The 12,890-nt window shown below is 44.7% G+C and overlaps 1 protein-coding gene across 1 annotated transcript in view; it reads left to right on the plus strand.

Moving 5' to 3' along the window:
• Positions 1 to 12,890, plus strand: part of VDR (vitamin D receptor) — a 122,282-nt gene that overhangs the window by 69,985 nt on the left and 39,407 nt on the right. Inside the window, exon 5 of the mRNA XM_084610076.1 lies at positions 702 to 832. Coding sequence (XP_084466202.1) covers positions 702 to 832 — 131 coding nt within the window. The remainder of the gene's footprint in view (positions 1 to 701; positions 833 to 12,890) is intronic.

Consider the following 12,890-nt stretch of genomic DNA (forward strand, 5'->3'; position numbering starts at 1 on the left):
TACTGATTTAAGAACATTAAAAATCTTAATCACACACACACACACACGTGCAATAGTGCATTCACATGCGTGTGCGCACAAGAGTGTGAAATTTCTCCCATATTATACAGTGGGATTTCTCTCTCTCACTCCAACCAGGAGGCTTTCAAGCCTGGTAAATGTTTAATAACATATACTGCTTCTGAAAGGCCCTTGCTGGGTACAAGCTGACTTATACTCTGGTTTGGTTTAGTTTCCGTTGCTTCTGCTGCTTGTGGTTCAAGTCTGTATTTCTCTGTAAATTCTTCCACTCTTTTTTCCTGTTTCACAGTATCCAAAACTGTGAAATTTAAACTGTGGCTAATATTTTCCTGTTTATAGTACATGTTGTATTTGTTGACAAGAAGCTCTGTGTGTTTGGGTTTTTTCGGGCAGCTTAGAAATTTTTAAACCTTTTAAAAACCATAGAGACATACAAGTTGTGGCTGTCTTTCAAACATTTTAAAAAAAGTATTTTAAAATGTACAACTTGCAGAAACTGAACAGTGGCTACTTACAGGAGTGTTCTGGCACACACTTGCAATCCTCACCCCACAGCCCAATGGGTTTGACTGCAGATGTCCCACACGATGTTTTGAAACGGTCTCCACACACAGCTTCAATGTTTCCTTAGCAGTAAACAAGTCCAGGCATCATAATATTTATTTGTGTTTTATTTTCAGGAGGAGCATGAAAAGAAAAGCAATGTTTACATGTCCATTCAACAGCGACTGCAAAATCACCAAAGATAACCGACGGCATTGCCAAGCCTGCCGGCTGAAGCGTTGTGTGGACATAGGCATGATGAAAGAATGTGAGTAAACAAGTGCACAGTGATTCTGTGCTTAATGTACTTTAGTTTTGCAGTAGTTTAAGGCTGGGGATTTGAGGTGCTTGACCAGCTCCCATTGACTTGAATCTCTCAGGTCACTTTGAAAATTCTAGCCTAAAATGTTTGGCCTCAACCTTCAGAAGTGACTAGCGATTCTCTGGATGCTTTTGGGTTTTTTTGGGTTCCCAACTGAAGTCACCTTTAAAAGGGGCCTTGTTTTGAGAAAGTGCTGAGCTCCTATCAGGAATCAGGGTTTGCACCAGAGCCAGTCTTCGGGCAACCTAAAAAGCACAAAGCCTGCAGTAGGTTGTCTGGTTGGCTATACCACCTGGTTGATTGGAAGAGTCTTAAGCCCAGCAGCAGTTCAACAGCTGTTCAAACCATTCGCCCATGGCTGTGATACTTCCTGGGCCTACTTGTTCCCATCCTTGCTCCTACATTGCTCCCAGCCCTTCCTCACTCCAGGTAACCCAGTCCTGACCCTCTGCTCCGGTTCCTGGCTTCTGACCCTGGGATCTGGCCTCTGACTCCTGTTCTGACCCTTGGCTCTGATTTCGAACTACCAACTCGTGCTCCAGCCACTGGGCATGAAAACCCACATCCCGGTCTCTGACAGCTCCTGCCCTCTGAATCTCAGGCCCCTTTAAGATATATCTCCAGATGAGTACCCAAAAATGGAGGTGCCCAGAATCACTAGACACCGCCATGGAATAGACAAATAAGTCAGAAGTCTGTAGTAATACATGGATCATTTCATGCATCACTTGCCATCTTAATTTTTAATTTGGGGTATAACTAGACTGCAGTACTTTATGGGTAAGAAGGTCCACAGTCCTGAACTGAGTTTTTCAGCATTCACAATGATTTAAAGGAGAATTTTTGCAGTCGGCCAAATTTTGAGACCAAGCACATTGCTCCCAAATAAAAGTCAAAGTAAGGAATCCTACACCTTGCACGGATGGAAACCCTTAATGCAGACACACTGCACTGGATCAACTTACTCCAGTAATTGCATCATTGAAATATGCTTGGAGCAATTTCCCTAATCTAGACAAGCTTCAAGTATCTTGTAGTCATCTAACGTCTGTAGATATGTGCTTTCTAAATCAGAGCTTTTAGCTTCCCTGCCAAGCATCTCTCTTGCCTGGCCCTTCTTTGAAACCTTGTTGTATTGTCTCCTGACAGCAGGAACAGGTGGACCGCTCTATTTAAAAATTGAATTCCCATAGAAATTAGAGATGTCAAAAAGCAATTTGGGTCATCTACTTCATCTCCCTCTTGTCCTAGCAGAGTTTTTCATTCTCTCTTTTAGAAGTAGCTGCTCTGTTAGTTTTATTTACAAAGCAATTTGCTCACTGTTAAATGCCAGGGAAATGAAGCAAATGTCTTAAACATATTCCTTGCTAGGGAGCATTGTGATCTGAGAAATATGTTCACCCACTAGTGATCGTGATCTGTTCATGGCTGTTCTACCCTATGTTTCCTGAGTTGAAAAGTGGGAAAGATTTCATAGCACTCAAGTTTTCCTCACGCATCTCTGCATTTTACAAGGACTTGGTTTGGTTAAAACGGGATGCTATAGGTATGTATTGTTTCTGGGCGGAGCTGATTAATGATTGAGAGCGGTTTAATGATTGAGACTAATTAGCTTTTGGTTTCCATATTGGTTTGTGATTTGTAAAGGTGGAGTTGGCTCTGTGCCATGGGAGAACTTCTTTGAGCCGAATGGTAGCGTTGTCCATTGTTAAGCTACTGTCTTGAGAGAGAGAGAGTATCCATCACACTTGTCTCTTTGAGGTTGTCTCCTGAGTAGGTTTGAAGAAAAGTATTAACAACCCCCATACTGCACCCTGGCTTTGTGGAACTCCTTTCTTTGGTGACATAATATCACATCAAACAATTCAAATATTCATGCGGTTCTTCCCTTTAAACATCTTCCACATAACTTTGGCTTCATGCATCTCTCTTATTGTAGTTTTTTGCTGTGGAATTTCCTTGTGTTTTTCCTTAATGGCATCTCTTGTTGGTATTCATTTCAGCAGAGTTCTGTTTTGTGACCTTGAGCCTCCTTGGTAGAGGCTTGGGGAATAACTCGGGAAAAGTAAAGTTCAACTGAGTTCAAACACATGAATGTTGTCAAAATATTTATTTTTCCGAGTTTGTACTTAAAAATACATGTCCGGTGAGTTTGTACACATTCTTTTCACTTCTCTGTGGATTCAAGTCAAACCAAAATGATCCACCTTCGTTAGGAAGCATCATGAACTTTCTGCAGGAGTTGTGCTGTTCTCCTGATTACAGCTGCCTGCAGAGCCTGGGTGTGTTATGGTGTGTATGGTGAACCTGTGCAAGTAGCCAAAAGACCCTGCACTTGATTCTCCACTTCCTTGTACCTTCTGTGTCTATTCTCCCTGTGCAAAATGAGTGTAAGGTATTATTCTATCAAATGTTAGTGTGTTGCACCCAGTTTGCACAGGTATAAATGATACATGATATGATGCAGGCAAGGGAGAATCAGACATGGCTTCTCCCCCCATGCTTTTTGGAGTGGGGAGAATCTTGCTGAGAGTTGCTGACCCTAGCTTCTCCCTCTTCCCATCTGTAAGAGTTTCCCCCCTCCTAAGGGGGAGTGGAACCTGTACCATGGAGACAACAGTTGCCTCTTGTTCTTTTTCAGCTGGGATGTGGCTTCGCTCCACTTGTGAAAGTGTGGTTTTGTTCAGAGAGAGTTCTTATTCTCTTCTAGCCAACCTCACCATTTACTCTGCAAGAGAGTGCCTATCGCTTTGAGAAAATCAGGGCATGGGCACACAAGATATTGTGCCACGTGATGATTGATGGATTTAAAAATCTGCAACCTGTTTGGAAATTTTAGTATCACTTGGCTTTCCTATAAATGTTCTCTATTTAGTAGAGAAGAAACAGCTTCATAATGTAACTGGGTGCAGCTAAGGAACGTCACCTATGGCCCTTTAAGAAAACCAGTGTTTACTGGAATGCTCCAGTCCAGAAGAGTCTTGTATCTTCAGCACATGTGGAAAAATCTCCATGTTTCTAGTAAATAGGCAGGCTCCAGTAAAACTAGTTTTAAAGTTAGTGGGTGAGGCTCCATGGAAAGAGAAACAAAGGCCCTGTTTGCCCTGGCTAACAACTGAGACTGCAGTTTATTAGTTTGTTTTTTGCAGCCAGTTAACCTGTGTTTGAATACAAATAAATTGTAATGTCTTTACTCCAAAGTTCTTACTCTTGCTCTAAACCAACTCCTGCCCACACAGTCTTTCACTTGAGCATGGTGGTGCTTAAAATCTGAGCTAGCTGGGCCATCGGAGGGCATAGGTTAAAGCTCATGTGCATGTTAGAACAGAATTAATAGACTGCTCTCTGTTTTATTTTGGACTCTGTGTGAGCACTTTGGGGTCCAGTGGGTAATGTAAGATACCATACAAAATAAATTGGTACAGCACACTGTTAAAACATCCTTGTTCCCTGGCTAGAGCAATGAACCAGTACAGCTACTTAGTAGAGAACAGAGCAACACAAAGTCAACGACACTTAAGCAATTCTGAAAATGTTTCTCGGCACTGTAGTTTTTTTCGGGATATTCCAGAAAGAATTATTTGAAATGGAGAATTTTCACGGGCCTTCTGCTTTAATAAGGGATGGCTCGGCTTCTCCTGCACATTTCTTCAATGGCCGGAGACCGTTCTCCAAGAACAATGTTGTTTTCAACTGGCATTATCTTGTAATCATTACACAAATCGCCTTTGAGAGAGCAAATGCTGTTGTGCTTATTTGAATGGAAAAAAGGCTTTGAAATCTGTGACTCTAAAAGCCAAACTGGGTGCAAGCGAATAGCCTTGGTTACTGGAGTCCAACTGAGAGTTGACATAAGCAAGTGCAACTCCACTGAAATCAAGGGGATTATACCCGTTTGCGCTAGTTCATGAATTTTGCAAGGACAGCCAGGAAACTTCGGTAGCAGCAAAACGGGGGCGTTGTTTTCCGGCCTGAGCAAAGCTGTATAGTAGTTAACTTGTAAAGAATGGATTTCATTAAATGGATCATTTATCAATAGAAACCTAACCCAGAGTAACTAAAAATAGACCCTCTGAGTGGACTTAACTGCTAGTTAAATGAATGGGAACAAAGTGTGCTTCAATTATTTTTAGGTCCAATCAGGTTTAAAACTCCTACAAGAGTGCAAGCAGTTGTCTTCCCACAGCTACCACCTCTCTCTGGGACATCCCTATCACTGTTCCTGCAACAAGCAACAGAGTGACACTGATCTGATTTTAGTCCAACGATGCAGAAACATGATCTAAGGGAGTGAGAGAAGGGAAAACACTGGCAGATGAGACAGAGCAAGGAATTGAAGGGAGCCAAAAGAGAAAGGGAAGGGGAAAGAGCTGTGAAAGGGGGGGAAAGAAGGGAGACAGAACTGTAGTTTAGCGACAGCTCACTAATGCAGGATTTAGTGTCGTTAGTCCTTGCTCTCCCAGGCCAATGAGAGTTCTGGTTGGTTCTCACAAGGGCTACAATTGCACTGTGTATTTTTCAACAAATGTACATTCCCCAGGCCCATTTGCAGCCCAAACATGGCAACACTGAGGAATCTGGCTTTATGAATGTTTGTTATGTAATGATGAAGTCCTGGGAGCTTGAAATCAATTAGGAAGGTGAAAGAAGGGAAGGCTTTGCGGGGGGATTCCTAGGGTGACCTAAGCAGCAAAAATAAACCCAACAATCCCAAAACCATTACGTTAGCAGCAGCAGCTTGAGGAGATGAGGTATGAGGCAGCTAGAGAAGGTAGCTCAGGTGAGAGACAAGTTCTTCCTGGTGGAGATAAATTATTTTCTTTGTATTGCGGTAGCACGTAGGAGCCCCAGTCATGGACCAGGTCCCCTTTGTGCTAGATACTGCACAAACAGATAACAAAAGGACTCCCTGCCTTGAGGAGCTTACAATCTAAGACAGGAGACAAACGGTGTAGATGCAGACATGGGTAGCATAAGCAAATCCGGAGCAATATTGTTTAATATGATAGGCAGTGGTCTCCGCACACCAGCTGCCTCCGCACACCAGCTGCCTAACCATTGCCATGTTTCCTGCAAAGAAAAGTTTGTAGGAGGGATTTGAAGGAGGAAAACAATGGCCTTGCAGCTGTTGATGTGGAGCTCCTCCCATGTAAAGAGGAAGAGAGAGATTTTATTAATATAGATGAAGTGGCAGGACATGGTAAGCTTATGAATAGAAGTGGTGAGACTAGGTGACCAGGTGGACAGTGGTATTGGTCAATATCAAATGGCTCAGATGGAAAGAGGAGTTTGGAATTTGTCATGCTGAATTTTAGTCTGCAGCAGAATATCCAGGTGGAGATGTTGGAAGCAGCTGGAAAATGAAAGACTGATCATAGGAGGAAGGGTTGTGGGTAGATAGGAAAGATCTGAGTATTCAGATATAGTATAGGAGATCTAGAAATCATGGCAGAGGATGAAGTCACCCAAGGTCAGGCTGTGGAAGGTGAGCAGAGCTTTAAAGAAAGCAGACAGTGACGGGAAGAAGCAGCTGAATGAGTGAGGAGTTGGAGAGGTATGATGAGGTACAAGAGTATGGAGTCAGGAAAACAGATGTTGAAAGTAGCCACATGAAAGGAATTATAAAGAAGGCCCTGAACTTGGATAAGAAGAAGTGTTTGATGACTTCTGAGGCACAGAGAGGGAGATGCTGAATAGCAGGGTGTTCCAGGAGGTATCTGGAAGTGGTGGTGAGGCAGAGATGGCTTCCTCAGGGAGCTGACAGGAAGGAGATGGGACAGTAATTAGAGGAACAACTGGGGTTAAAGAGAGGAGTCTTAAGGACAGCACATGAGGAATGTGCTGAGAGAATGAGCAAGGGAGTTGAGAGACCATAAGGTTTCAGTGACAGGTTGAGGGGTAAGAAGTAGGCATGGACTAAACTTAAAATGTAGGTCGACATAGCTATTTATCTGAGCACTGTAGGCAAGCTGACCTAACCAGGTGTATCAATATGGCTCAGTCAACAGCAGAATCCTCTGTCGATCTAACTGCTGCTACCAAGGGAGGTAGATTGCCAATGGAAAAACTCCTTCCGGCATTGTAGAAAGTGTCTATGCTACAGTGTTACCATGGCATAGCTGTGCCACTGTATATACACAGCCGAAGACAGTGATGGTGGTTTCTCAGAGTTGGAGATGGATGAATGAGCAGAGATGCTTGGACTGGGGAGGAAGGGGCATAGGATAGATTAGTATATTCTCTCCCCATTGCAGGCAACCCCGATAAACAGGAAATAAAACTCCTGCAAATAGGTGGGATCACAAGAAAAGAATTTAATGAATGAAGTTGCTCAGTTTTCTTCATGACTTTTCCCAAAGTGTATTACTGAGTGAGGTCCATAGAATCATGGAAGATCAGGGTTGGAAGAGACCTCAGTAGGTCATCTAGTCCAACCCCCTGCTCAAAGGAGGACCAACCCCAACTAAATCATCCCAGCCAGGCCTTGTCAGCCAGGCCTTAAAAACTCTAAGGATGGAGATTCCACCACCTCTCTAGGTAACCCATTCCAGTGCTTCACCACCCTCCTAGTGAAATAGTTTTTCCTAATGTCCAACCTAGACCTCCCCCACTGCAACTTGAGATCATTGCTCCTTGTTCTGTCATCTGCCACCACTGAGAACAGCCGAGCTCCATCCTCTTTGTAACCCCCCTTCAGGTAGTTGAAGGCTGCTATCAAATCCCGCCTCACTCTTCTCTTCTGCAGACTAAATAAGCCCAGTTCCCTCAGCCTCTCCTTGTAAGTCATGTGCTGCCTCTTCCAACCCCTTCCCCAAAGTCCCCACCCCAACTCCGCCCCCTCCCTGCCAATATTCCAACTCCTTCCCCAAATCCCTGCACCGGCCCCGCCTCCTCCCCTGAGTGCACCGTGTTCTTGCTCCTCTCCCCCCGCATCCCTCCCCCGGGTGCATGCTAACACTGCCAAACAGCTGTTTGGCGGCGGCCGGGTGGGAAACGGTGGGAGGTAGGCGGAGGAGCAGGGATGCAGCGTGCTCGGGGGGGAGGAGGAGGTGGGGTGGGAGGGTTAGGGGATCTTGGCTGCTGGTGGGTGCAGAGCACCCACTAATTTTTTCCCCGTGGGTGCTCCAGCCCTGGAGCACTGATGGAGTCGGGGCCTATGAATGCAGCCCAATATGCCGTTAGCCTTCTTGGCAACAAGGGCACACGGTTGACTCATATCCAGCTTCTCATCCACTATTATCCCCAGGTCCTTTTCTGCAGAGCTGCTGCTTAGCCAGTCGGTCCCCAGCCTGTAGCAGTGCTTTTTTTGGCCCAATCCTCCAGTTTGTCTAGGTCACTCGGGACACTGTCCCTACCGTCCAGCATATTTACCTCTCCCCACAGCTTAGTGTCATCCGCGAACTTGCTGAGGGTGCAATTCATCCCAGCATGCAAATCATTAATGAAGATGTTGAACAAAACCAGCCCCAGGACAGACCCCTGGGGCACTCTGCTTCATACCAGCTGCCAACTAGACATCAAGCCATTGATCACTACCTGTTGAATGCGACAATCTAGTCCGCTTTCTGGCCACCATGTAGTGGATTCATCCAATCCATATTTTTTTAACTTGCTAGCAAGAATACTGTGGGAGACGGTTTCAAAACCTTTGCTAAAGTTCAGATACATCACATCCACCTCTTTCCCCCTATCCACAGAGCCAGTTATCTCATCATAGAAGGCAATCAGGTTGGTCAGGCATGACTTGCTCTTGTTGAATCCATGTTGACTGTTCCTGATCACCTTACTCTCCTCCAAGTGCTTTAAAATGGATTCTTTGAGGACATGCTCCATGATTTTTCCAGGGATTGTTTTCAATTACATGTGTTAATCCTGTCACACATCAGATGACAGTTTTCAAACACCATTCTGAAATAATTAACAAATTGAAACAGAAAAGTGAAAATAATCTTCTTTTGATCAGCCCAGACATTATTCTCCAGACTAACCTCTGAGGACAGGACAAGAAGGCATGGGCTTAAATCGCAGCAAGGGCAGTTTAGGTTGGACATTAGGAAAAACTTCCTAATTGTTAGAGTGGTTAAGCACTGAAATAAATTGCCTAGGGAGGTTGTGGAATCTCCATCATTGGGGATTTTTAAGACCATAAGAATGGCCCTACTGGGTCAGACCAAAGGTCCATCTAGCCCAGTATCCTGTCTTCCGACAGTGGCCAGTACCAGGTGCCCCAGAGGGAATGAACAGAACAGGTAATCATCAAGTGATCCATCCCCTGTCACTCATTCCCAGCTTCTGGCAAACAAAGGCTAGGGACACCATTCCTGCCCATCCTAGCTAATAGCCATTGATGGACCTCTCCTCCATGAATTTATCTAGTTCTTTTTTGAACCCTGTTATGGTCTTGGCCTTCACAACATCCTCTAGCAAGGAGTTCCACAGGTTGACTGTGCGTTGTGTGAAGAAATACTTCCTTGTATTTGTTTTAAACCTGCTGCCTATTAATTTTTCATTTGGTGACCCCTAGTTCTTGTGTTATGAGAAGGAGTAAACAACACTTCCTTATCTACTTTCTCTACACCAGTCATGATTTTATAGACCTCAATCATATCTCCCCTTAGCCATCTCTAAGGTTGGACAAAAACGTGTCAGGGATGGTCTAAATAATACTTAGTCCTGCCTTGAGTGCAGGGGACTGGACTAGATGACCCCTCGAGGTCCCTTCCAGTCCTATGATTCTACATAGTAATGATAGGTGCATCTTTATTTCCTGTAGGTACCTTGTATATACTCAAAGCTCATTTTACAGTAACAGGGTTAGATGAGAGAGGAGGAAAACCACAAATATATTTGCCAAGTTCTGTAAAGCAATGTGTACATTTGTGGTGCTTTGCTATTGATAAGAGGGTGCTGACTCTAAATGGTAGCTAAAGACAAGCCACATCATTTTTAAATGCTCTTTTTGCAGTCTGAACTCTTAATGATAGTGTGTTTGCTCACGGAGCGTGTCAAATGACACAACTGTTTCCAATAGCTAGGCCTGGGAACACACACATTCTATACAGGTATAACTATTTTGGGGAACATTGGAGCTGGAAGTTGCAATTTCCAGCCTGGGTAGACATACCTGCATTAGTGCTAATCGACCTAGTGTGCTAAAAATAGAAGTGTGTGTAGCCATGGCAGTGCAGTGGACTAGGTTCCCCAAGTACGTACCTAGAGTGTTGGACAGGATCGTACTTGGGACGGCTAGCTAGTCCTGCTGCCACAGCTACACTTCTATTTTTAGCAAGCAAGCTCGGTCTGAGCTAGGGCGGGTATGTCTACTTAGCTGGAAATGACACCTTCCAGCTCCAGGGTAACTGTATCCACAGTTAAAGGGGTGAATTTTTTTTACCAAAATAGTTCTACTGGCAATAATCCCTAGGGTGGAGGCAGTTACGTCCAGTCAGGGAGGGTCTAGAGGTACTTAGTCCTGCCTCAGCTCAGAGGCCTCATGACCTCTTGAGGTCCCTTCGAGCCCTACATTTCTATGATTCTATGAAGGTGCCTTTTACAGGGGCTATCACTGGTTTGGTTTGGTTTTTCCCTTCCACTATGGGAAAAGCTATACTGGTAGAAGGCACCTTTATACAAATATAACTGCATCCACAAAAGGGGAGTTTAACTAATTGAACTATACTGTTATAGTTAAAGCGGTCCAACTTTTGTGGTAAACAAGCCCTAAAGCCAGTCTGAACACACAGTTGCACTGATTTTAAATAGTTGGGGTTTTTTTTAAGAACATCCATGGGGTGTTTGCACTCATTTAAATACATTGATTTTAAAAACACACTTAATTGGTGTAGGTTTCAGAGTAGCAGCCGTGTTAGTCTGTATTCGCAAAAAGAAAAGGAGTACTTGTATTTGTTAGTCTCTAAGGTGCCACAAGTACTCCTTTTTTTTAATTGGTGTAGTTGCCAAAGTCCAGGACATCGTGCAGCCCAATGGTTTTCAACTGCTTTTCATTTGCGGACCCCTACAAACTTCAAATGGAGGTGCAGACCCCTTTGGAAATCTTAGACATAGTCTGCATACTCCCAGGGGTCTGTGAGCCACAGATTGAAAACCACTGACATAGCCCAAGCCCTGGACCGCCCGACTACTCCTGGATCCCTCACAAGAAAGGGAAGCAACTGTGAGCTGCCTTCAGGCACTTAGGGCAGTTGAGGGGAAGTGCTGATATTTGTCTCCCAGAATGAAGATAGGTGTTTTCCTTTGGGGGTGTGAAGGAAGGAGGATTCTTGGGCTGAGCAGGGACTGAAGGAGTTTGATAGCTGTACATGGGGGTGGCTGATGACGGGGGCATGTTTATGTGAAGAAGAAACTGGGAAGAAATTGTACTGTGCTCTTGGCAAAAAATATTCTACTTGTTTTCTGTCTCTCTCCACTTTTAGATAGTCCCTGACTCAAAGAGCTTACAGTCTTATGTTCACTGTGTACAGTGTCTAGCACAATGGGGCCTCAGTCCTCCTTGGGGATCATAGAATCATAGAATATCAGGGTTGGAAGGGACCTCAGGAGGTCATCTAGTCCAACTCCCTGCTCAAAGCAGGACCAATCCCCAATTAAATCATCCCAGCCAGGGCTTTGTCAAGCCTGACCTTAAAAACTTCTAAGGAAGAAGATTCTACCACCTCCCTAGGTAACGCATTCCAGTGTTTCACCACCCTCCTAGTGAAAAAGTTTTTCCTAATATCCAACCTAAACCTCCTCCACTGCAACTTGAGACCATTACTCCTTGTCCTGTCCTCTTCTACCACTGAGAATAGTCTAGAACCATCCTCTCTGGAACCACCTCTCAGGTAGTTGAAAGCAGCTATCAAATCCCCCCTCATTCTTCTCTTCTGCAGACTAAACAATCCCAGTTCCCTCAGCCTCTCCTCATAAGTCATGTATTCCAGACCCCTAATCATTTTTGTTGCCCTTCGCTGGACTCTCTCCTATTTATCCACATCCTTCTTGTAGGGTGGGGCCCAAAACTGGACACAGTACTCCAGATGAGGCCTCACCAATGTCGAATAGAGGGGGACGATCATGTCCCTCGATCTGCTCGCTATGCCCCTACTTATACATCCCAAAATGCCATTGGCCTTCTTGGCAACAAGGCACACTGCTGACTCATATCCAGCTTCTCGTCCACTGTCACCCCTAGGTCCTTTTCCGCAGAATGCTGCCTAGCCATTCGGTCCCTAGTCTGTAGTGGTGTATTGGGTTCTTCCGTCCTAAGTGCAGGACCCTGCACTTATCCTTATTGAACCTCATCAGATTTCTTTTGGCCCAATCCTCCAATTTGTCTAGGTCCCTCTGTATCCTATCCCTGCCCTCCAGTGTATCTACCACTCCTCCCAGTTTAGTATCATCCGCAAATTTGCTGAGAGTGCAACCCACACCATCCTCCAGATCATTTATGAAGATATTGAACAAAACCGGCCCCAGGACCGACCCCTGGGGCACTCCACTTGACACCGGCTGCCAACTAGACATGGAGCCATTGATCACTACCCGTTGAGCCCGACAATCTAGCCAACTTTCTACCCACCTTATAGTGCATTCATCCAGCCCATACTTCTTTAACTTGCTGACAAGAATACTGTGGGAGACCATGTCAAAAGCTTTGCTAAAGTCAAGAAACAATACATCCACTGCTTTTCCTTCATCCACAGAACCAGTAATCTCATCATAGAAGGCGATTAGATTAGTCAGGCATGACCTTCCCTTGGTGAATCCATGCTGACTGTTCCTGATCACTTTCCTCTCATGTAAGTGCTTCAGGATTGATTCTTTGAGGACCTGCTCCATGATTTTTCCGGGGACTGAGGTGAGGCTGACTGGCCTGTAGTTCCCAGGATCCTCTTTCTTCCCTTTTTTAAAGATTGGCACTACATTAGCCTTTTTCCAGTCATCCGGAACTTCCCCTGTTCGCCACGAGTTTTCAAAGATAATGGCTCTGCAATCACAGCCGCCA

Source organism: Lepidochelys olivacea, assembly GCF_965140295.1.
Source record: "Lepidochelys olivacea isolate rLepOli2 genome assembly, chromosome: 20".
Lineage (NCBI taxonomy): Eukaryota > Metazoa > Chordata > Testudines > Cheloniidae > Lepidochelys > Lepidochelys olivacea.